This window comes from Choloepus didactylus, chromosome 23 (genome assembly GCF_015220235.1).
Source record: "Choloepus didactylus isolate mChoDid1 chromosome 23, mChoDid1.pri, whole genome shotgun sequence".
Taxonomy (NCBI): Eukaryota; Metazoa; Chordata; class Mammalia; order Pilosa; family Megalonychidae; genus Choloepus; species Choloepus didactylus.
Window position 1 is genome coordinate 5742917 of NC_051329.1, and position 25393 is coordinate 5768309.

General features: G+C 44.2%; 1 protein-coding gene across 1 annotated transcript in view; it reads right to left on the reverse strand.

Moving 5' to 3' along the window:
* The window catches only part of LOC119519109 (basic proline-rich protein-like), a 50624-nt gene extending 46020 nt beyond the window's left edge, over positions 1 to 4604 (reverse strand). The window contains exon 1 of the mRNA XM_037816538.1: positions 4180 to 4604. Within this exon, the coding sequence (XP_037672466.1) occupies positions 4180 to 4604 (425 nt within the window). The remainder of the gene's footprint in view (positions 1 to 4179) is intronic.
* Positions 4605 to 25393: the final 20789 nt, after the last annotated feature.

The window sequence follows — 25393 nt, forward strand, 5'->3', positions numbered from 1 at the left end:
TCCTTCATCCTGAACTCTCTCTCTCTGGAAATGTGAAATAACCTTTTAAACTTAAATTCCCCTGAGGAATAAGGAAATTCTCTCCTTTATCTGAATTCTCTTGAGGATTTTATGGGGCAGACCTCAGCTCAGCTCATCTTCAAATAGGTTTTTTTTTTTTTCCCTTGTATATTAACAGAAGGCAGGTGGCTTAAGGGTAATGATAGTTTGACAGTCTCTGTAGTTTGTCATTTCCATGAGTTCTAGATGCTTCTTGCTAGGGTTCAAGCTGAAACAGGGAGGGGGTTAGAAGAATATCCTACCAGGGGTCTTTCTCGGGGATTCAGCCAGGGCTTCCTAATAACCCCTCTACTGCAGAGAGCCCCTTCCTTTTCTTGAGTTACTGCTGGTTGGCAATATTTTGAAGTTTGTGTTTTTTGTGCTGGAAAAGAAATAGAGGGAAAAGGGAGAACATTTGTGGCTGGATGAGAAATGGGAGTGGGCAAATATTTCCAATGCTTTATACAAAATAACTCAGTAACTCAGTTTTGGTGGCTTCAGGTTGCAGAAAAAGCCATGAAGAGTTAGATTTCATTTTGCAGCAAGGTTGGATTGCCAGCTGAATTCTTTAAGATCAGATATAATATTTCCATCGCTGAGCAGGATAATAGAGCCCTAATAGGATTTGCTAACCATAAGAACCTCAGACCAGCCTCAAAACGGTTATATTTATTTGCCATCTGTATGTAAATTTCACTCATAATAATAGGTATATTGTGTCATAAATTTTATTGCAATTAGATAGCACACAGTGTACTATAACATTTGAGCTAAGATTTAAAAAAGAAAAGACAGCCTGTGTGTGTGTGCATATTAAAAAGTCCAGATCTTTCTGGCTTTCATAAGAAACCTGAATCAGATCTGTGAACTCATCACAGTGAATGAGCTCAGTTAAAATAATACAGGAGGCACTCAAAGGCTGAGAGGTGACAGTGAACTTTCAGAGGAGAGGAAACATCTAAGCCTCGACTTTTTAGAAGTCCTCAGAATGCAGTGACAAAATGTATTTTCCCAGAGACTACCTAGATGATTATAAAAAAAGTTCCATCTGCCTAAAGACAGATTCAGATATTTTTGGTATTAACTATAGCTAGTCATTGAATAGAGAAACACTGTACTTTGCTTCTTTATTCTAAAAAAAAAACAACTGAGAGGAGGAAATCAAACAATTGGGATTCGGGTAAGTGGATGTCACCTCGTTGCATAATTAATCCCTGTGGGTGCATATTCTTCTTAAGAAATAGACATCATACTGCCATATGGTTATGTTGTTGGAGCTACAGAAAATGGTAAACTCACTTTGGTTAAGAACAGCACATAAATTAAAGCACATTCTATGTTCCTGTGCATTTTAATTTCTTCTTCCTCTTTGCTCCAAAAGTTACCTGGCTCTAGGTTGCTAATTGCCTTAGAAACAGTTTCAGTGCTGCTGGCTATAACAGATATTTGATCTTCTCTTTAATTTAACAGGTAAAGAAATGGAGGCTCAGATTGTTGAAATATCTTAACCCAACACACCCTGCTTACATCTGCTTACATCTTGCTTTGACTGCAATTAAAAGACAATTGAAGTAACTTAAACTAATGGTGCTTTATTTTTCTTACTTAGCAATATGTCACGAGGTAGGCATCAGATTTGTCATCTCTATGATTGGCTCGCCTTTTCCTCATGGTCACAGGATGGCTGCCATAGTTCCAGGCATCACATCCGTTTTCAAGGCAGCAAGACGTGCAAGGGGGTGATACCAGTGATGTTTGTCTCTCTCATTAGGAAACCAAATCATTCCTATTCTGTCTCATTGGCCAGAGATGTTTAAAACAAGCACCTGGAAAAATGAGTATTTATTTTTCTAACCTCTGTAGTTGGAGGTGGATAAGAAATACAATAATTGGGGATAGGTGTTAGGTTATGAGCCATCAGTGACTGCCCCATTGCTTATTTTTAATCCTCACTCTAAAGGGCCTCACCCTAAACTCTTCACACTGCCTCTGGGCTCACTCACTCAATAATTCAGTATTTACTGGGAATATAGTATGTGCCGTACACCCAGTGCTCAGTGTGGGGGTTGCAGCTGAGCCTGATGGACATGGTCCTTGTTGCTGTAGAAATGATAGGTTTTTAAGGGAGAGAGATCTTAAATAACCAATTATGTGCTGTTTGTTCACAGTTTTGTTATAAAGGTGTGGATAGAACCATATGGAATCAGGAAACAATACTTGATCTGTGTGTTGGAGGAGTAGACATAACTGTGGTGGGGAGCAGGGGCTGAGGACAGCACAGGGCAGAAAGAAGCATGTGAAGAACTGAAAGCAGCTGGTACTCCACTCTTGGGGGCGGGAAGCGGTCCTCAGAGTACCCACTGGAGGCTGGCCTCAGGAGGAGGATGCTGGGCTGGGTGGTTGGCTCCTGCAGTTTCCCTCTTGTCCCTCCCCCAAAAAAAAAACCTTGCCAAATAGATGTTTCTGGAGCCTCCATGTTTCAAGTTGCTGATGCAGCAAGGTTATCCTCTTAGTTTACCTTTGTGGTGGTCTGGGGAAGCAGCTGGAACAGAAGATCTGTCCTGTTCTGCAGGAAGGCATGAGGGCAGACACATCAGTGATTTGCCCAGGGCAGAGAGGGGAGCCCGGCCCTCCTGGGTGGGCTGGGAGAGGTAGGGGAGGAGAAGCTCATAAGCTCAAGAGCTCTGAGCCCTGTGCTTCAGCCAAAGTGACTGTGGTGGGGTGGCGTTGAGAACAGAAGCCAGTGGAACTTCAGACAGGAGAACCAGGGTGCAAGGTTGGCCAAATCCAGGAGGGATTATTGACGAGGGTGGCTCCTTCTGGGGAAGGGAAGCAAATGCATTGCTTGTGAGATAGACATATAAGGACTTTCCTCTGGGTTCCAGAAGGCTAGGAGAAAGTAAGGGAGTGAGACTGTGATTTATGAGCTCAGCAGCCTTGCTAGGAAAGCAGCCTTGCGAGGGACCCAGGGGCCAGTGGTGCCAGGCCAGGATCTGTGCTCCTGTACAGCAGCTATGTCTTCACCTCTGGGTGTGGCAGGACTGATGTCCACCGATGTAGCTGGCGTTGGTGTCCTCGCTTGTCCCACACCCAGGCTCCTCTCTGTTGGGGTGGTAATAGCCCCTTTGCCAAGCTTCCCGAGTGACTCCAGGCAGCTCCCCCCAGTGACCCTGTGGACACCCATCCCCAGAACCAGCAACTAGAGGGATAAAGACTAGCACAGCAGGCTGGTTCCAGACCTCACTGTGGGCTGTTTCTGGCCGGAGGAGTCTTCGGTCACTTCCTCAACTGTGCCAACCATTATCAACAAAGGAAGTCTCCGTTGGTGAGACAGAGTGGCAGAGTAAAAAGAGCACTGGTTTGGGGGTTAGAAGACCTGTTTTGAACCCATTTAACCTCTCCAGCCCATTACTCTACCTGGGTAGGTCTCAGAGTTCTCATCTGTAACTTAGGGTGTTGAGTCAGCGGAGGGGAGCTGTTTGAACCGGGTAACTAACAAATGGCTTCCGATTCGCATAGGGAATCAGCGTTAGTAGAAAAGCCCAGCGATTTCTCCAGACATACCTTGTACAAGACCTAGAGGCGAACGTGATCATCAGAGACTGAAGACCTTCAGGGGAAAAAAAGCAAACCTTTCAGTAGAACTTGGTAAGTTTCCAAGGAAGGAAACACATCCCTTTTAAAAGTTACTTACGTGGGTAATTGCACTTCCATCTCCAGCACAAGGGCGCTGATTTCAGGCTTGCGACAAACGTCAAGGTTGTCAGGAAATCCCTCTGGTCAGACATTGCTTCCCCGGTGCATTTGGAGTTCTTGCCATTCTGCCACTAGAGGTTTATTTATTTGGGTGTTGGAAGTGGTTTGACCTTGACAAGACCTTGCTGTCTTTTCTTAAATTTCAAAAATTCTTGGGAAGGGTGGCTCAGAGTGTTTGTAGCCGCTTAGACTCGCTGTTGTTGCAAAGTTCTCCAAGTAGGTGGCTGGGTGTGGTGTATTATTAGTTCAGTGCTGATGGCGCTTCAGTTTTTTCCATTTACCATCACATACTTTAACTCAGGGCTGCAAAACAAGGTACCACAAACGGGGTGGCTTAGGACAACAGGAATGTATTCTCACAGTTGTGGGCACCCAAAGCCTCACCCCTGTTTCTTGTTGCCTCCGGGCCCTGGAAGCAGAGGCACGTCCCGGCACCTCTGGGGCGCAGGGGTCCCGTGGGGCGCGCGCTGCTCTGGAGGCCCCGCGGACGGCAGGCGGCGGCCTCTCCCCCGTTTCCCAGCGGCCGCCGCCTCACCGCCTCGGGTGCGTCCTCGGGGAACCCGGTCTGCGCCCAGGAAGCCCGGCGGCCCCGGCCCCAGCGGAGCACAGGGCGCTCCCGTCACTTCCCTCCCACCCCGTGCGCGCACCCCCGCGGTCCCCTGGAGGCTGCGCGCGGGCTTCACCCGGGACTTCCCGCGGGGCCTCTTCCGCGTCCGCGGGGAGCGCGGGCGGAGGGGTTCACGGAGGCACACCGAACCCGGGCAGGGGCTGAGCTGGGTCCCCACACGCCAGCGACACCGAGAATCCATGTGCGGGTCCCGTGCTGGGGCTCCCACTGCGGGGCGCTCGGAAGAAGCACAGGACGCTCAGTGTGGAAGGCAGAGCTGGTGGCTGCGGCCGCCGCACCTCCCGGTGGAGAGGGGAGGTACTCAGATCGCCTTTCCCAATGACCAGCTCTCAATTTCGCCACCCGTTTAGAGCGAAATAAATGATTTTATGGATGCATTTGCCAAACAGCATAATTAAGGCAGTCACAGATGTGAATACATAGCAGCGAAAATCAGCCACAAAGACCAGTGGGAAGTCCGGGAATTAGGTAAAGGAAGAGCTGGGACCAGCGCAGCCCTCCCGGCCTGGGCGCCCAGACGTGCGGAGCAGGAGAGGGCCTGCAAGCCTGAGGGAAACGAAGGAGTAATTCTGCTTTTAGGAAATGGTGCTTTGCAATTTAATAGGTTATGTGTTCTTTTTAAGCTCATCAGCCTAGCTCGGTCATACTGCTTCTGCATCACTCTTTTACAGGCATGTGCCTCGGTTTCAGGTTTTTATTCTTTGTGCCTTTCATACAGAAAGACATAATTAGATTTGACTTGGCAAAAATTGCCCAAGCTCATGTTTGTCACAGCCAGGTTGGTAATGTTATTTTTAAAATTATGACTATTGTTATTATTATTGTATTTTGCAGTGTAGAATTGTGGTCTGAAATAAAAAAAGAAATAGAAATTTATCAGGCTAAAGAAAATGCAGTTTTTAATATGCAAAGCTAGGGTGGCACTGGCTATGGGGTACTTGACCCTTCGTGCTTCAATGTAGTTCCTTTGACTCATTACTGAGACTGAAAATTTCTCAGGATACTTCTTCTGAATATTAAGCCAAGTGAGCTTTACTTTGCTGCTAGGCACTCCTTCTTCTCCAGCTCAAGGGTCATGCTTGTAGTTCATGGGGTCGATCTCACCCAGGAGCAGGAAAAAATCTTTGATAGTGACTTTGTAACAAAGCATCCTACAAGTAGAGCACGTTGTCACCGCCGTGTCAAAAGCCTTCTGCAGAATCTTTTTGCCTTTATTTCCCCCTTTTTTGAGCACACATCTTTCAGGGGCTCTGGAGACCTCCCCTTACTTGCTTGAAATTTCTGTGGGTTTGCATCACATTCAGTTTGGCTACTGGTACTATTGCCATATATTTTGTTATAATATGTTATCTTTTCTTCTTCCCTTGGCCAGAAACACTTTTAAAGAGTTGGTCAGTAAGTGTTTGTTGTGTGAATGAATGTATGAAGGAATCATTAAGGAATTGCACAATTGACTAGAATTTGCCTTTTCCTGTGGTGTTGTACGGTGATGCTACCTTCTATGAAGACCTGAGCGACTCTCATTCAGATCTGCCTTGTGCCTCCTTTTGAAGTTTTATTTCAAAGGAGAAAAAAAGATCACGTGTTCTGATACCTCTTCTTCCGAGCTCTGCATTCAGCCACTACATCTGTTGAAGAGGCTTTTAGCGTATAACCTCATTTAACCTGTGGTACTTTTTGGAGTCTGTTGCTGAACATTTTCAAACCTTGAATGGTAAATACACTGGAAAGTTCCTCATGCTGTAGCATCCTTTCAACTGCAAATGATAGAACACCTGATTAGCAGTGGCCAGTACCAGCCTAGAGGTAGGTAGGTCTTGGTTGCTTGACTCAGCACTACAACAGTGTCATCCAGATGTTTTTTGTCTTTCCACTCAACCATGTTCAGGATGCTGGCTGCCTCATGATCACAAGGTGGCTGCAGCTCCTCCAGTCATCACAAATTCACCCAGCTCTTTCAGCAAGAGGGGTCTTTTTCTCGAGCATCCCCAGCAATTCCTATGGCAGTCTCCCCGCTGAGGCTTCGTTGTTACCTAGAAGCAGGGGAGGCTGGGAAAGTGAATGCCTGGCATTGTCTGGCTCTGTAGTTGGTAGCCAGCTCTGCTGCCCAGGGTAGGACAATGGCTGCTGGGAGAGCAGGCAGCAGTGACTTTCACACTCTGCAAAGGCGGTATCTGGAGAGGATTAGAGCTTGATTTTTTCCTCCTTTGCTTTGCAAAGGGAGGCCTGTATCACAATAGAAGAATTTTTCTTGGTTGTTGGGGTTGTTATCAGGTAGGCTTTGTCCAGTTGATGCCATGAGGTATTATACTAATAAAGTCCAACAAAAAATTTGAAATAGGAAGGCTCAGGAGTATGCCAGGAGCCAGGAATGTCTGGCCCCAGATGATGAGGCAGTATCCTTGCTCACCTGTCTCCTAGCCTTTCCTCTGGGTTGGCTTTTTCTCAGGTTGGCTCCTCCTGGTGGCAGCATGGCTGCCAGCCACTCTCAGGAGCCATCCCGCTGACTGAGCCACTTCAGGAATAAAGCTTCCCTTCCTGGGTTGGTGCAGCACAAGTCCTGGGCTGGTCCTCACTGGCTCTGTCTGGGGCAGCTTGGATCATGTCCCCACACAGAACCAATCGCTGTGGCCAACCCCACCAGATCCCTGAGAGTTGGTGGGGGGGGGGGGGAGCTTTACATGGGCAGTGGATGCTGATGAGGTTGATTCAGTGTTGGAAAAGCCTGCACGAGATCTGCTGGCTCTGTGTGCTGGGACACTGCCTGGGTACGTAACGAGGATACTGTGATATCTGCGTAAGAAACATATTTTGTTGGTCAAGTGTAGTGTTTTACAAAGGGAAGAATAATGCAAACCATGGTTATCATTTTGGTTTGTGAGGATGAATTTTTCATTCTCTTTGGAAGGGATAAAACATTACTTAAGGAAAAAGACAGTATGCAAACAGAGTTATACAAATACATGACATTCTTACATTTCATTGTCCTCTTTCTCCTCCTTTCTTCTCCTTCTTCCTAACTCTTACTTGGCCTCACCTGGGCTATAAGAGGTACAAAAATGCTTTGCTTTTCAGTTACACATTATGCCTGCCTAACATCTCTGTAAAACACATTCCAAAATAGGAATTAATTACCTCTTTTTATAGTTTTTTGGTGTCATGGGATTGTTTTCTAGTGAGATACAGGCTTGAGGAATGTGTTTGACCACAAACCAAGTGAATTTAGGAATAGAATCCTAAAAAAAATTCTTGTAAAAAGCTGTAATCTCTGCCTTCTGTCAATCTTGAGTGGAGTAGAGTTTAAATAATACAATGTCTGAACTGCCTGACAGAGTGTGCCAGAAAATTTTTTAAGAAGTGTTGTAAGGAAATACTTGATGGACTTGGTTAAAAGGACAGAAAAATCCTCAATTTGAAATACTTTGATTAACTCTCATTATGGAAAATGTGAGTAATGGAGGTGAAAAAGCACACAATAGAGAGTAGTGTTGCCAGAAGAGAAGAGAACAGAAAAGAAACAAGGTTGCACTGTCCTTGCTGATGACCCTGTACCAAAGGAGATGCAAGCCACCTACCACATCTGTCACTTGGAGACTTCAGGCCACCAGATAGCGTGGAGATAGATTGCTCCTTGAATAATTTCTGTGTGTCATCAGAAACTAATTCCCAGAGAGAAGAGGCTGCATCTTCTTTGAGATCAGAAATCCTGCCCTGACCTAAAAGTTGGACTGGAGACTGAGTGAAAAACTCATGGGGGACTGCAGAAAGAAAAGTGTGTACTCACTTACAGTATAGAAGAATAGCACAACCCTAATCCCGATTTCCTAATGAGACCACAAACTTCATTCCTTTCAGGAGGTTCTATTTGTTTACATTAATTAATCAAGAAAATAAAAGCAGTGTTAGTAAAACTAAGATCCTGGGAGGGACGTAATTGCATTGATGAAACTTGAGATTGAATCTTTCATTATTTGCATTTATTTGATTTTTTGATGAGATTTAACATCCTTGAATTTACCTTCAAGTTTCATTGTTATTTTTTTATTGCCTTAGAGATCTTTGTGATTTGTCTATCATCGAATCTAGTCATGGATCCCTGTAGGTTAGGGACTTCCAACCTGGAGAGGCAATGGAATGGGCAGGAGAAACCTCCCTAGATGGTTTATCTCGGGTAGACCCATGATTTCTCTGCCCGTGCTTCTCCCCTCTGGGGCACCCTCCCCACTCTTGCCCCCAGCTCTGTCTTGGCTGGTCTAAGTCACAGTGATTGATGGACCCTAGGATGGTTGGGGAACGAAAAAGTGTTAGGAATCACAGAATTACAATTTTCTCTCTCTTTATCTTTAACCTATCTTATCTTTACTGAAAGAGTTTATAAATGTCCAATTCTTATATGTTGATTTTTAAACACCTGAGTACTGTCCTTTAAGATAGCCAGCCCGAAGTTATCTGTGGCAGTGTTTTGTTCCATCCTTAACAGAGGGTGAGCCTTGTCTTTGGGGTGGGGTGGGGGGATGGCGGAGCTGAGGGGTAAGGAGAAACATCCCGAAGGCAAGTCTTAGGAAGCTTGTGGATGCTTGAGTTGGGTTATGTCTTGGTGGGTCAATGGAGGCATCGTTTTCTTGTGGGGCTCTCAGGCCGTGTTGAACAAGCCAGGGAAGATGTTTCATTCTCTCCCCTTCTGCAAGCGTTTGTACTTTCTGGCACCCTGCTCATTCCAAGCACGTGGCCAAGCATCCACTGCTATTGCGAGATCCTCGGAGCTCTGTTTTCTGTGTTGCTCAGCACTGATGCTGCCTCATCTGGAATTTCAAAGGATGCACAGTGTGAGTGAAAAGAAACCTTTCTTCCTGTAAGCTGCTGAGATGTTGAGGTTGTTTGTTACCACAGCATGAAAAGACTATGCTGATACAAAGTGTGTGAAAAAAATGCTTTGAATAGTGGTAACACCTTGGAATACAAGTGTAGGTCTCAAGGTGACTATTTTGAAGGGAAAGAACTCAGGTTTAAAGGCCTAATTGATGTTACTAGATCTTAAAGTGGCTGGTTGGAAGCTGGAGAGAACAATGTGTCTGTACATTCCTGTGCGGTTGTCAAAAATGAGTTTTACATGAAGCCCCCAAATCCTGTGATAGCCCAGAAGTAGCTGCTGAGGGGCCCACATCTGGCACTTGGCGGCCAGAGTGCCTCGCTGTCTGCCAAACTGCGGTCTCTCCGCTAAGCCGTTCTGCTGCCAGCTTCCAGACTCGTCTTCTCAAAACTCCACTCTCACAACATTGCAGTGACTAATTCCCATCCCAGCATGTTTACATAGTTGCCTTGGATGTCAGGTTCCTATTTAGAATCAGACTTCTCTCTCGAGATTGTCAGAACTTCTGTGAAGGAACCGGATGCTTAGACAATGAATTGAAATGCAAATAAGCTGATTACGTAGGTGGTTGAAGGAGTGAAGCCAAGTGCAAAGAAACAACAGAGATGAAACAGTTCTGCCTGGGAACACAGAGGGCTTCTCAGAGGAGGTGGCATTTGAGTTGGGTATTGAAGGATGAGTAGGTGTTCATCTTTGGGTTTAAACATTATTTCTCGATGACTACTCTGTTCTGTTTGTTTTTTGAGGATGACGTTAAGCCATTCATAATGACATATGAATTCTTTAGCATGAACTGGCCTTTCAGACTGCTATATAAATAAAAGTGGACATAGGACAGGTGAGTGTTGCTAGTGGTGACAGTGGGAATGGGTAATCTTTGAACATGGAGCTACTGGGGAAAGAAGGGGTCTATCTGAGGCCTCTAGTAGTGGAATAATAGGGTCAGTGGAGTTTTCAGGAGCCACTGGACACAGACGCAAGTAAATTTAGCACTCACTGAGTACCTCTTATATTCTAGGCCCTATGTGAGAGTCACAGGTCAGCAAACATTCTCTGAAGGGTTAGATAGTAAATGTTTGAAGCTTTGCTGGCCATGCAGCCTCTGTCACAACTTTTCAATCCTGCCATTGTAGCACAAAATCAGCTGACAACATGTGCGCATGACTGTGTTCCAATAACAGGCAGAAGGTTGCATTTGGCCTATAGCCTGTAGTCTGTCAACGCTTGCTATACATCACCCTCTTTTATTATTAAAAAACAAGAAAAAAGCCAAATAAAACCAAAAACACATCCAAATAAAGAGTGAAGGTGGCCGTGTTATTAGCTCCACCTAGGGTGGGAGACCGACTCAGAAGCATCACGTACCAGCGGGCACATAGCAGCAAGGGGCAGAGTTGAGATTTGAGCCACATTTCATCATTTTAGGACAGAGCCTGGTGAATAGGAGGCACTTGATAAAATAGTCAACGTGCAGCATGTTTTTAAGTTTGACCCTCTTCATAGCATGATGGTTTCCTTAGAGAAGAGGGTGGGGCCAGAGAGTGCTAAATCCCAACAGTTGGGTGGGATTCCAATGGCCCCCTCAGTGTTCCAATTTAAGCTTCACTGTGAGAACGTTGGGCTCTCAGCCTAAATCATCAGAACATCAGCTTCAATTTCCTATGTTATCGTAGATCCTTTTTGAACTAAAAACATAGATGATTTTGAATGTCTTTCATTTCATTACACTCCTAAGTTGCCTGTGGATTTCCCCATACCTGATGTCAGTACTCCTGACTGTGGAATGTTGCAGCTACCGAGGCAGCACTGGGAGCCTGTAGGAAGGGGGTTCCTCCTAGCAAGAGCTATACATGGCTTTATTTCAGGAGCGACACTTCTGTCATCTCCTGCTTTCAAATGCTGACCTGGGATTTGTAATCTTGAATCATATCTGACCAGTGTCTCCCCGAATTGTGTCCTGGGGCTGTAAGGGAAGCCAATGTGCTATTTTGTATTTTCTTTTTCGTTTTTAAAATGTTTGCCATGAAAGAGAATTCCCCATATTATAAGCTAAGTATCTGGATTTTGTAGGTATTTGCACTCTAGTGAGGAAGGCTAGAATAGGGAACTTTGGGCCAGAAGAAAGGGGGCCCAGGACTAGGATTGCAAATGAGCCAATCCTGAGCCATCCTTGATTTGGTCAATCAAGATAGTCCAGAATGTAAGCACCAATCAACATATGGCCTTCAGTTGAACCAATCACAGGTCGCTCTTAGCTGGTCCCCCATTTGACCACAGTGCAGTCCCTTATTTGCATAAAAATCAGCCAATCCTAAAACACCAAGTGTCTAAGCTCTCCCCTTCTAACCAATAAAAGGCGAAGACCAAAGTTACTGGGACGACTCTCTCTTGAGCTGGTGGGCTCTGACTTGTTCTGCGTGTACTGTCCTGAGCTGTAGCTCTGCCGCATTGGGAGCGGTCTCTTTGCACTGAGACTCTGGCCTGACGGTGTTGTCCCTTGCTGCTGGCCTGTCCCGTCTGTGACTTCCTTCTCTGCAGGACCCTGAACCTGGAGTTAGACTCCACTTTGGTAGGAGCCTGGCCTCATCCAGTGAGCCAGTCACACTGTAGATATGCCAGGCCAGGACCTTGTTGCCCCATGTCCACTCCGTGCCTTCCCTTGCTTTGCTCTGCATCCCAGGAGCCCACCCCTGCAGGCCACGTAGCTCAGCCTTCCAGGCCAGCTGGTTCTGCATTTGGCCAGTCACAGCCATGCGGGGTTTTGGAGAATGGGCTGGGAGGAAGGGAAGGCCTGCTGTGTCTCCTCTTCTCTCTGCCCAGGGTGGCTTCTCTGGCAGTGGCTGTATCCCCCAGGACAGCTCCCACTGGCACCAGCCAAAGCCCCCATTCCTGTAAGTCCAGGCTGGAAGCCCCCTTTGCCCTCCAGCCTGTGCTTAGAGGGGTCCTTGTACTGTCGCTCATCCCTGGGCTTCCTCGCGGAGCTGGTTTGGCTTCTCGGCTCTCCGCTTCTTTATGTAGCATTCCTGCATCACCTTGCTTCTGTGTGAAATACTTGGGGTGTTGTGCGTTTTCCTGCTTAGAGCCTGGAGCAGTCCTGGAGGAAGGTAGCTGAGAGTCCTTTATCCCTCTGAAACTTCCTTTCAGTGTAAAGGTTTCTATTCCATAGAACAGAGACGTTTGTGGGGTACTGAACCAGCCCCAGGCCTTAACTTTGTGAAACCCTTAGGAAATCCCCTTGGTGGGACCCAGACGTCCCCTAACACCCCCTCCCCCCACCTCTGCTGTGGAGAGGTTGTTTCTTCCCAAGGGAAGCAGGCGACAAGCAGATGGTGGCCTCTGTACAGTCTGCTTTCCCCATCAGGGTTTGCAAAGCTGCCCCTTCCGAAATGACCCTGGGGGTGTGACTGCAACCCTGCAAAGCCTCCCCCCTAGGGCCTCCTGGCTGAGAAATCCTGCTTTCCTGCTCTTTTGTGTGATGTCTCTGTGAATGGCAGAGAAGTTGGACTCTGTTTCCCAAGGGAGGTGGAAGAGAGCTGTGAGTGGTTCCCGCTAGGAGCCTGGAATCTGTGCCCCCAGGAAGGCAACAGAGGGATTGGGGTTCAGAGGGGGATGTGGCCCCCACCTCTGCCCATCCTGCCCTGGAACAGTCTCCCAGCTTCTCTGCAGGGGTTTGGCTTGAACATGTTGAAGTCACCAAGAAAGAAAAACGTGCCAGCCCCAGCACCCGGGGCTGTTGAGAAACATTTATTTATTTAACTTGTATTTCTGAGTCCTCCTAAGAGGCAGGCACTGTTAGAAGGGCTGGGTTTATAGCACCCCCAACCCCACCTCCAAATAGGCCAAAGTTTCTCCCTTCTGTGGAGTTTTTGTTCTGGTGGGAGGGAAGAGACAGTAACACAGTGAGTAAAGTCGGCACTGTTCAGTGTTTTCGATGGAGTTAAGTGCTCAGGAGAAAAGTAAACCAGAGAACAGGAAAGAGTGTTGGTGGGGGAATTTTGCAACTTCAGAGAATGTGAACGGGGACTGACTCATCACAAGGGTGTCACCTGAGTGAAGACTTGAAAACACTGGGGTACAAGTGAGGGGCATGAGGAAGGCACTGCGGGGATGACGGGACCCCCAGGGTGCAGGTCTGGGAGCAGAGGGGCTCCCTGTGTGGCCCCGCCCCACGCAGCCCCCAGAGGGGCCCAGCATCTCCTCCTGGGACAGTCTTCCAGGGACTCTGGAGCCCTTGCCCTGCACTTTCGCATGTTTCAAGAGGAAGCATTGCAAACCTTGGCATAGTTTGTTTCTCCTTCCTGCCCTGGACACTGTCCTCTGGACATGGTCCATCATAAAAATGTCAAGCCTTGGGTTCGTAGCCCCACTTTATTGTGGCTTTGCTCTGAGACCTTGAACATGTTTTGTCATCCTCTCTGTGCCTCACTTTTGTCATCATTAAAATTCAAATAAAAATGCCTAACTCACCGGTTTCTTGTGAAGATGAAGGGCGTTCATCCAGAGAAAGCTGTCCCTGGCCATCAAAGCACTCAGTCAACACTGGTTTTCTTCTCTGTGTCCTCTCTATGCCTTTTCTTCCACCTTCCAGACACGTGTGGACTTGTGTGGACGCTATTCATGGTAGCAGCAGCCGGTCTGGTTCCAGCTCCACTAACTCCAGGCCTCTGAGATTTCCGGTGTGATCTCACTAGGAGCAGGGTCACGTCCGTTTACTCTCAGGTGGATTTTCTCTGGATGGATTTGCTCATCTCGGGAGTCCAGATATGCCCAGTTCCGTGATGCTGTGTTGTGCTTCTCACTGGCAGATAGAGTGCACAGAAATCATTTTGAATATTTGAATACATATTCAAATATGTATTCATATGAATATATGAATCAAATATGAATACATATTCAACATTTGCATATGTAACTATGATCACTTGTGGAAAAGAGATAGATTGAGATCTTTTAAATACACTGCAGACAAGTCTCACTCCGCAGGGTGGCCGAGCCGAACCTGTTTTCTCCCTGTTTACTTCCACTTTTCCCCAGAGGCTCCCGGACCATGCATCTCCCACAGCAAGTGGGGTTCTGCTGTCCAGGGGTCTGTATTTTTAATACATTGTAACTCCAAGACTAGCTTACTTAAGATTAGTGGGCAACACAAGGAGGTGTGACACTTTTTCAATAACAGCTATGTATCATGTGCTTCATGGCTAGTCACAGGTCTATTCAAAGTGAATTTGTAATAGTAGCTGAATTTTACCTTGTATTCACTTCAGTACTAAATTCTTTATAAGAGTCAATCCCATTGCTGCCTTAAGTGAGACTTTCTAATAATTTAACAAGTTTTTAAAAATTCAGGAGGAGGATGCTGTTTAACAGAAGCTAGTGCTTATTGGAACTGTAGGTTTCCAATTATGCATAGTTAATATAATAGGAGGGACATTAACAAGGGTTTGTGGAGATCGAGACAAGCCACAGATCAAGTCTCAGAAAGGTGAGACTCTTACAGATGGAAGGAAGTAAAGCCAAGCCATTGAACGCTAAGAAACAAAGCAAAAGTGGGAAAAAAAAAAAAGAAAACCAGAAAGTCTATAGTCACTTTCTACTTTTCTCCAGGTGCATGGGTGAATCTTGCACTAATTTAGAAGCAAAATGCTTTGTCCTCTCTAAGTAGACAAGCAGTTATTCTTTTATTTTTCTCAATTGTGAACTACTTCAAGCTTACTTAAAAATGCAAAAGTTACTGTGCAAACGTCTATTTATCTAGCATGTTGCTTTGTCATAAATTTGCATTTTGCCATACTTGTTTCAGAGATTTTTTAAAAAGGGAACAAAACATTAACATTACAGATAGGTTGGTTGTTAGTTTCCTTCATGTCAAGAACTAAGACTGATACTGCTCTGTGAGGGTCCATTCTAGATATGTGCTGGGATTATTTTCAGATGGATTTGGTTTTTCTTTCCCTTCCTGTTGTAGCCCCAGGGACTGGGGAGAGCCTTTAAGAATGTCCCCACTGCTGTTGACAACCCAAGCCAATTGTCAGCAGGCAGCACCCCAGGAGAATAAACCCTCCTGGCTCCTCTGCCTGGTTATTCTAATTGTATCTCCCATGCCAGTTTAGCACCAGGCAGAACAGATGAGGACATGCGGAGTCATGGACACTTAGGAGATAGAAGAGATACTGAGTTAAAGAGCACGGTAGTCCCCTTGATTAACCATAACTGGTGAGTTCATCCTTCATCCATTGTGCAGCCTCCTTCCAAACATCCATTAGGCTCGTGCCGAAGCGAAGCGAGCAGACCTCGGGGGGCCAGTGCCTGATTTCTTAGTTTTCACATGGCCACATGATGAAGTGTCATTAGCCTGAGGAGTTTGCTTAAAGTGGGGTGAGTGGCACTGGTGATTCTGCACGGCTAGTAGAGCTGAAGCCCACTGTGCTGAACCCCCTCCTACACTTGGTAGAACACCAACTCTGCTCGTTCTCAGATCACTCCTGAAGAGGTAGGACGGTAACTGTCCCACAGCCCTGTGCGTGCTGTGTGTCTGTCTTTCCAGAGTCTCACCTGCCAATGTTGATCTGCAACATCTACTGAAAACGCATCTTGTTTCTTTGCTTCATAGCAAATATGCCATCTTCCTCCCCTTTACTCTTACACAGTATTACTCCAGCATGTCTGTCTTTTGAGGAGGAGGCCTTTCAGATGCTCTGAGCTTGTGGCTACCAGTTAATAGGGGGAAGCAACTCTGAGATGACCTCAGGGCTCTGGAGTCATGGCTATTGGCGAGTGTGGTCAGGAGTGCAGGATTTGTAGGGAAACACTCTCCTTTGAGGACAAGCTGCTGGCTGCTCGCCCAAAGTTATTCACCAAGAAAGAGCTTGAAGATGACTAATTAAATCTCACCTTGACTTTTCTCTAAAGAACCTGCCAGTACTGAATCCATTTAAAAGGATGTCCTGATGCTCATGGTATATTAGGATTCTCTAGGGAAACAGAACCAACAGGAGATATCTGTAAATATGAGATTTTATTAAAGTGTCTCATGCAACTGTGGGGATGCATGAGTCCAAATTCTATAGGGCAGGATGCACAATCCCAAATTCCATAGGGCAGGACACACAAGTCCAAATTCCGTAAGGCAGGTTGCACAAGTCCAAATTCCGCAGGGCAGGCCGTGAGCTGGCAACTCCAGTGAAGGTCTTCAAAAAACTCTCAGGAGAGGCTGGACTGGCCAAAAAAAGGGAAAGTTCTCTCTTCTCTCTTAAGTCTTCAACTTATTGTATTAATTCCAACTGATTGGATTCTCTCATTGCATAAGACACTCCCTTAGTTGAACATAGATGTAATCAGTCACAGATGCAGTTAATTGATGATTCAATAAACCAGCCTGTTGGTTTATTAACCAGCCACAAATGTCCTTGCAGTAATAGTTAGGCCAGTGCTTGCTTGACCAGACACCTGGGCACCATCACCTGGCTAAGTGGACACATGAACCCACCCATCACACGTGGTAAATAATATGAACCTGAAGCAAGCTGAACTCCTAACCTTGGGGTTGTCTCTGCTAGGGAGCAGGACACTGTTGAATCTGGGCCAGCTGCAAAGACGATGCAGGTTTTGACTCAGATTTTCTTTGGGGGCAGAATGTCACATGTCTCCCTGATAAGGTCACTTGTCTCCATAGCTTTGGAATTAGGGAAAGAGCAGACCTTAAACCTGGCTTCCCCTGTATGTATCTGTATCTGGTTTAAATATTTGATGACTTGAAACTCTGTTTTAGACCCACAGAGAGAGGATGGCATGCTTCATGGATAGTACCACTGGCGTTGCTCCAGGTTGAGTTTGTGATTATTTCTAAATGTCAGAGACGTGATCCTCGCAGTGTCAGGCGTGTCATCCTGATGTACCTGGCATCTGCTACAAGACCTGCATGCACAAGAGGCTCGGTGGCGGTTGCTGAATCAACACCACTCCGTTTATCAGATTTAAATGCTGTCTAAGTATATATGAGTCAATCAGCCGCCTTTTTTTTTTTTTTTTTTTTTTTTTTTTCTTCTTTTGGCCTGCAGTGCTGGGCAGTTTTGCTGTGCTCTAATATCTCTCTATATATCAGTCACTCGACTGCCTGGAGCATGGCTGGGAATATCTTGCTCATCAAACTGGGTTCCAGACACCTCTGCAAGGGTGTTTACCCTGCACTGTAACGTAGCAGAAAGCCTCCAGGGCACGTTGTAACTATTCATTTGCTAAATATCACAGACATGCAATGGCTTAATTACAGTATTTCCATGAAATAGAATTGTAGTGATTTTCACATCAGATTGTCTCATTGATGAGATTTGCTAACTGTTATTGGCAGTATCGTGGGCGGCCTTTATTTCAAATCATTTTCTAAATTGCTAATGTCATTTGTAAAAGAGGGAAGTTCCCATGCCCTCTCTTGGAGGTGAAATTTAGTGCTTCAGAAAGGTTAATTTCTTCCCAGGTGGCCAGACTTGGTGTGAAAAAATTGCATCTTTGACAGCTCTCTGTGTGTCCGAATCATTGACCATTAGGTTCTGACCAAGCATCAAGAATCCAAATATTTGGATTGTTTCTCAGAGTCCAAAAAGCTGGGGGCACTAATAGTAAAGGGTCATAACTTTGTATCCTAGCTATGCCGCTAGTTAACTATGTGACTCTAGGCAAGAGAACTTAACACTTCTGGGCTCCGGTTTACTTATTTATGACATAATTGGGTTCATTAGTTGATGCAACAAATGGTTCCTCAGTATTTCCAGCTCTGTTCTAGGTACCAGGAAAACAGCCACAAATGGGGCCACACTGGGCTCCTGAGTTCCAGGAGGTAATTAATAAAGGAACAAAATTACACACACACACACACACACACACACAAACACATATATAAAAATCACACATCTCTAAACACGGTTTTCAGTTAAGCCCAGTCCAAATTTGCTGAGGACGTACTGTGTGCCAGCAGTAGGCTAAGCAGTGTGTGGGGTGGGTGTGGGGGTTTGTTCTGGTTTGCTAATCCTGCTGGAATGCAAAACACCAGAAATGGATCGGCTTTTATAAAGGGGGTGTATTTGGTTACACAGTTACAGTCTTAAGGCCATAAAGTATCCAAGGTAACACATCAGCAATCCGGTACCTTCACTGGAGGATGGACAATGGTGTCCGGAAAACCTCTGTTAGCTGGGAAGGCACGTGGCTGGCGTCTGCTCCAAAGTTCTGGTTTCAAAATGACTTTCTCCCAGGACGGTTGTCTCTAGGCTGCAGTTCCTCAAAAATGTGACTCTTAGTTGCACTTAGGGTATTTGTCCTCTCTTAGCTTCTCCGGAGCAAGAGTCGGCTTTTCAACAGCTGTCTTCAAACTGTCTATCTGCAGCTTCTGTGCTTTCTTCAAAGTGTCCCTCTTGGCTGTAGCAAGCTAGCTCCTTCTGTCTGATCTTATATAGTGCACCAGTAATTTAATTCACACCCACCCAATTGGCGGGCCAACATCTCCATGGAAATTATCCAATCACAGTCATCACCCATAGTTGGGTGGGGTGCATTTCCATGCAAACACTCAAAGAATTACAATCTAATCAACACTGATAACGTCTGCCCGCACAGGATTACATCAAAGATAATGGCATTTGGGGGACACAAAATATTCAAACTGGCACAGGGGTGTATAGAGACAGACGAGGGACAAACCCAGTCCACTAGTACATGTGCCAGTAGAGGAGTATGTTAGTTTGACTCTGGGTGACCAATGTCCAACTTGAATTATTTCTAAAATGGGAGAATACCTTACTTCCCAGTAGCTGAGGAAGGTTTGAGTAGCTGAACAGCAGGATGAACAGAAACGGAGCACACCCATAGAAATAACTATGTCAAATCCCTTCACTTCTTTCTCTTTGTAACTTAGGTTTTATCTTCTTTGAATGTCAGTTCGTTTTTCTCTCTTTGCAGAACTGTCTGTCCCCACATGTAATAGACATGGCTTCTTAACAGCTTTAAAGCTACTCATGCAATCTATTCAACAGACATGGTTGGGGAGATTTCATTTAGAAGGAAGAAAGAAAGAAGAGGTGATATTTCACAAAGACAAAAGTATTCACTAAAAACTTTAAAATATTGAAACAGACACATTTTATAGCTTCTGCCATCAGTTAATGTTTGGCCCCAACATTCTGTGTCCTGAGTTTAAAAAAAACCATGGTGGGTTCGGAGCTCACTGGTCCCTCTTGGTGTCCATTGTTTCTTTGTGGCCAAGGGGACCAGTCAGGGAAGGAGAGTACAGCGGCTCCTGTGCTGTGTTGTGGGGTTCAGAGAATTTCCCACAGAAAACAGGAGGGTGCTTGGTATGCAATCCTATGTACCTTCTCAACAGGCTGACAGAAAAGTACTCCAAGAACTTGAATAAAACGGATGCTAAAGCGTGATGTGTGAGTTCCATCGAGCCATAGTACAACACCATCTTGATTTCTGTAGTTTGATAGTCTTAACATTGAGTATTTGGAGTCCTTCAAATTTGTTTTTCTTTTTAAAAATAGTTGTGACCATCTGGTTACTTTTCTGTATCAATTTTACAATGTGGTTGGTGATATCTACAAAAGGTACTACTGGGTTTTTATTATTGGGATTGTGTTTAATCTGTAGATCAAACGGGGAGAATTGATACTTCAGTACCACCGAGTCTTCCCTTTCATGAAAATAATAGATCTCCTCATTTACCAAGATCTTTGAATTCTTTCATTAGGGTGTTGTAGTTTTCAACATACATACCTTGCACAAATTTTATTGGATTTAAACCTAATTATTTGATTTTTTGGTGCTGTTGTAAATTCTGTATTTTTAATTTCCAGCTTTTCATTGCCATGATATGGAAATAAAATTTAGTTTTGTATATTAACCTTGTATCTTGTGACTTTGCTCAACTACCTTACTGGTTTGAGGAGCTTTTTAGTAGACTTTATAGAATGTTCTATGTAGGTAATTATGTCATTTACAAAAAGAACATATTTTAATTCTTCCTTTCCAGTCTTTAGGCATTTTATTTCTTTTTCTTACTTTATTGCACTTACCAGGATTTTCAGTTCAGTGTTGCATGGGATTGACAAGAGAAGTCATCTTTGCCTTGTTGCTTATCTTAGAGTTAAGCATTCAGTCTTTGTGCATTAAGCATGATGTTAGCTGTAGGGTATTTGTAGATGCCTTTTAACAGATTAATGAAATTGCCTTTCTATTACAGCATTGCTGAGAATTTTTGTTATGAATGGATGTTGAATTGAACGGAATACTTTTCTCTGTGTTTACTGAGATGACCATACTTTTAATTCTTATTTAGTTTGTAAATATGGTGAATTCTATTGATTGATTTTTTTAAACGTTGAACCAGTCTTGCATTTCTGGGATTAACCTAATTTGGTTGTGTGTTAATCTTTTCGTGTATTTCTGGTATTGATTTCCTAATGTTTTTTCAGGGCTTTTGTACTTAAGTTCGTAAGGAATATTGATCTGTAGTTTTCTTCTCTTGTAACATATTTTTCTAGATTTTTATTAAGATAGTGCTGGCCTCACAAAATTGGTTGCAAAGTTTACCTTCCTATTCTATTTTCTGAGATATATTGTCTAGAATCAGTGACATTTATTTCTCAAATGTTTGGTAAAATTTACCTGTGAAACTATCTTGCCCTGCAGTTTTCTTTGTTAGAAGGTTTTTAACCACAAATTCAGTTTATTTGATAGATACAGATATAGAGCTATTCAGGTTTTCTGTTTCCTCTTCAATGAGTTTTGGCAGTTTGTGACTTTCAGAGAATTGATCCATTTCATGTGGGTTGTCAGATTGATGGGTATAGAATTGTTCATTTTATCCCTTTTGTTCCTTTAATGCCTGTGATATCTATAATGCTGTCTCTTCTTTCATTCCTGTATCCCATAAACTTGGAGCACAGCCTTGTGCTGCCATCACCACCATCCATGACCCAGACTTTTTCATGACCTAAAACACAAGTGCTGTGCTTATTTTAGCCTACCTATACTTTATTTTTTAAATGGGTTTCCCATAAAGAGCATGCAGTTGAATGTTGCTTTTTTTATTCAATCTGACAATCTCTGTATCTTAGCTGTTATGTTTAGACCGTTCTAGTTAATGTAATTATCAATATTGTTTGATTAAAATATATTACCCTGTTAGCTTTAACTTTCATCCTTTTTTCTTCTTCTAGTTTCACTGAGCATTTTTTATGATTCCATTTTATCTCCTCTATTGACTTATCATTTATATCTCTTTAAAAGTTTTAACGGTCGCAGTACGTTATAATATATATGTATAATTAACCAGAGTCTACTGCCCAAAATTATTATACCCTCCATGTACAGGATAAATCTCTTATAACAGTATACTCCTAATTCTTTCCTGCCATTCTTTATGCCATTGTTTTATACCTTTTACTTTTATAAATGCTTTAAACACACTTCCCCAGGCCTGTATCTCAAGGAAGGATTTCAGAGGATTCTCTCCAGCCTCTTGGTGTTTGTGCAGACAAAACCTGAAGCTGGCGCAGGCTCCCCTGATTTCAGTGGTCCCCAGGGGCTCAGCCCTCTTGCCAGTGCATTCTTGACCTCTTCCAAAGTGCCAACCACTCTCCTTACCGTGTCCATTAGCTCACGTTGTCTCTCCTCCGTGCACCTGCTGCATTTAGATGTTCACCCAGTTGTTAGTCCTTCGACCTCAGTGCTCTGAGGCATTTTAGAAAAGTTCATAACTTGCTGTTTGCTTGGCTTTTCATCATTGCAGTGTGGGAGCATTGCCCTTTCCAGATGTCTCTATGCACGAGCAGAAACTGGGAGTACCCCCACTTCCTTTCGAGGACCTACCTTTCCCCTCCCTTCTGTGGGTTTCAAATGGGACCTTGTGCATCCCTGGCCCCAGCGTGGTCATCTGATCTAGGCCTGGCCACTCTTTTTTTTTTTTTTTTAACTAGAGTAATACATTTTTGTTGCAGAATATTTGGGAATTAGATGAAAATCAATACTCTCATCATCCAGAGATAATCACAGATAACTTTTTGTTATCCTCTTAAAGTTGTTTTTTATGCATATATTTACATATATACATTTAAAATAACAAAAGTGAGACCACATTGTGCAAGTTGTTTTGCAGGCTTTTTTTTTTTTTTTTTTTTTACCTTAACAATATATTGTGACCATTTTCCAACGTCACCAAATAGTTCTCAGTATGCTTTTTTTTTAATTCAGTTTTATTGAAATATATTCACATACCGTACAGTCATCCATGGTATACAATCAACTGTTCACAGTACGATCATATAGTTATGCATTCATCACCACAATCTATTTCTGAACATTTTCCTTACATCAGAAAGAATTAGAATGAGAATAAAAAATAAAAGTAAAAAAAGAACACCTAAACCATCCCCCCCGTCCCACCCTATTTGTCATTTAGTTTTTGTCTCCACTTTTCTACCCATCCATCCACACACTAGACAAAGGGAGTGTGATCCACAAGGCCTTCACAATCACACTGTCACCCCTTGTAATCTACATTATTATACAGTCATCTTCAGGAGTCCAGACTACTGGGTTGGAGTTTTGTAGTTTTAGATATTTACTTCTAGCTATTCCAATACATTAAAACCTAAGAGGTGTTATCTATATAGTGCATAAGAATGTCCACCAGAGTGACCTCTCGACTCCATTTGAAATCTCTCAGCCACTGAAACTATTTCATCTCATTTTGCATCCCCCTTTTGGTCAAGAAGATATTCTCAGTCCCATGATCTGGCCACTCGTTTTTAATCTCCCGGCTGCTGTGTTTAGATCAGGTGTGGGTAGGTGACCCAGTCCAACTCAACGATGTTGTATCAGGGAACTTGTGTGTTTTCTTGGAGAGGTATTTGCTTTGGGATTGCTAAGGAAAGCACAACATGGGTTTAGAGGAGCCGAGGACCACTACAGACAGACGGCGATGTAGAGAGGGAGCCTGGAGTCCAGGTTGCAGCCCTGCCCACTTGGAAGACCTCATTGCATGAGCCCTTGCGTTTCCTTTTGTATTAAAAGAATTCTAATTTGGATTTTTTCCACTTGCAACTGAAAGAATCCTGATAAATTTGAATCATTTATAATTGTTCAGTTATCTTTTCTACCCGAAAGTACAGTACCCTCATTATGTATTGAGTCAGCAGACATTTATGTAGGTCCTAATAAGTGCTAGTCATTAAAGGAATATGTGGCAATATTAAGGAAGTTTCTGCATATTTAATGCTTTCTACTCTTCGAAACAATTTGGTGTGCATTCCCTTCTGTAATATAGAAGCTCTTGTGATACGGTTAGGTAGCTGTATTAGTTCCTGTTACTGCTCTAACAAATTGTCGAAAACTTAGTGACTTTAAATAACACACACTTACTACCTTAGAGTCCTGTAGGTTATTATTCTGACGTGGGTCTTACCGGGCTAAAATCGAGATGTCATCAGGCTGTGCTCCTTTCTGGAGGCTCTAGGGGATACTCTGCTTGCCTTTTGTAGCTTCTACGATTGTCTCCTTGGTTCACAGCCCCTTCTTCCAGCTTCAGTGCGAGCAGTTGGGGGTCAGGGACTCCTCACATCTCATCGCTCTGATCTCGGTTTCTGCAGCCCTCTTCCACTTTGAAGGATTCTTGTGATTGCTTGAGACCACGGGATAATCCAGGGTCATCCCCTCCTCCCACCCCAGCGTCAGCTGATTAGCAACCTTAGCTCCTCTGTCATATCGCCTAACACATGCACAGCTTGCAGGATTAGAACACAGCCTTTTTTGGGGGGGAAGGGGTGTGTGTGTGCTATTGCTCTGCTACCCCAGAGGGACAGACACACTGCCTGTGGAGCTGCAGAAAAACGTAACACCTTGTGTCAGACAATTTGGGTCAGTGAGAGAGCCTTCCCAGAGCTCCTGTGCCTGTTTTCCTCCCCACTGCGTTCTCCCCTCAACATGGTGAGCTTTTCTGTTCATGCCATTCTTTCAGTGGAAATCTTCCAACTGCAACTGTTTAAAGAAACAGCTGTCTTGGAGTCGAGGGGTTTTTTGCAGAAGTAAAATGCACATTATTGGTTATTTTATTTCCATTCAACGTTGTGAGCCAGAGTGCTGGAATCAAGAATTCAGTATCATTTACCATGCCTTACAGCTGTGAGCTTTCATCCATGCTTCCTATGAGAGTTTCTTGGTAGGCGGTGCAGCCAGATCTGCTCTGGGAAATACTTTTCAGTAGTAGTTTGTAGGCAAGGCAGGGATGGCTGCATCATTCCCCAGCCTCATTCCCCAGCACTAATATGCAGTTTATTTTATCTTTCAATCACCATTTCCGGAAGGCATGCATGAGTTGAAAATCTCAATTTGTTGGTTAGAGCTGGGACACCCAGGGCCAAATTAGACTTCTGTGTAATGCATTTTATAAATAGGATCAGAAATGCAAACTTTCTTTGTTTCTTCTCTACTCTCTGGATTGGTGCTACCATGCTGAGACACTTTATAGCCATATATTTAAGAACATCTTTAATGTTATTAAAATTTGGAGAGCAGGAAACAGCAGGGAGAAATTGTAAATAGGAAATTCTAACTAATTAGCTAATGCTGCTTCAGAAATGAGCCATGAGGCTGGATCTTATTTGGGAGATTGGCTCCTTATCTGAATTTACTAATCATTTACAGGGCAGAGAAACAAAGTGGTTTGTGTTCTTTGACAATTTAAAATTTGCATTTTCCTCTGGGAGTCTTTTTTCTGCTTTTGTAAGTCAGTCTCCCTGGACATAAAGTTTCTCTAAATGTTCCTTCTCATGGAGATTAAATTAAGGGACACGGCCACGTTCTTGTCCAATTAGATAAAATTGGATGGAAGGGTCCCCTCTATTCCAGTTGGCTGCCAGCCTGAATATTTTCCCTGCAGCTCTGTCTGGAAGGGGAAGCTACAGTTTGCAGCCAGTTCACCCTGGTACAACTGTGCTGGGGTAGAGATTTTGATCATTTACGGGCTTCTAGGTGAGGTTGGGTTCTGTCAGCATGTCTGAGGGCGACAGTCAGTTCTGGGTCATTTCTCCTCTGCCCTCCCCAGGCCT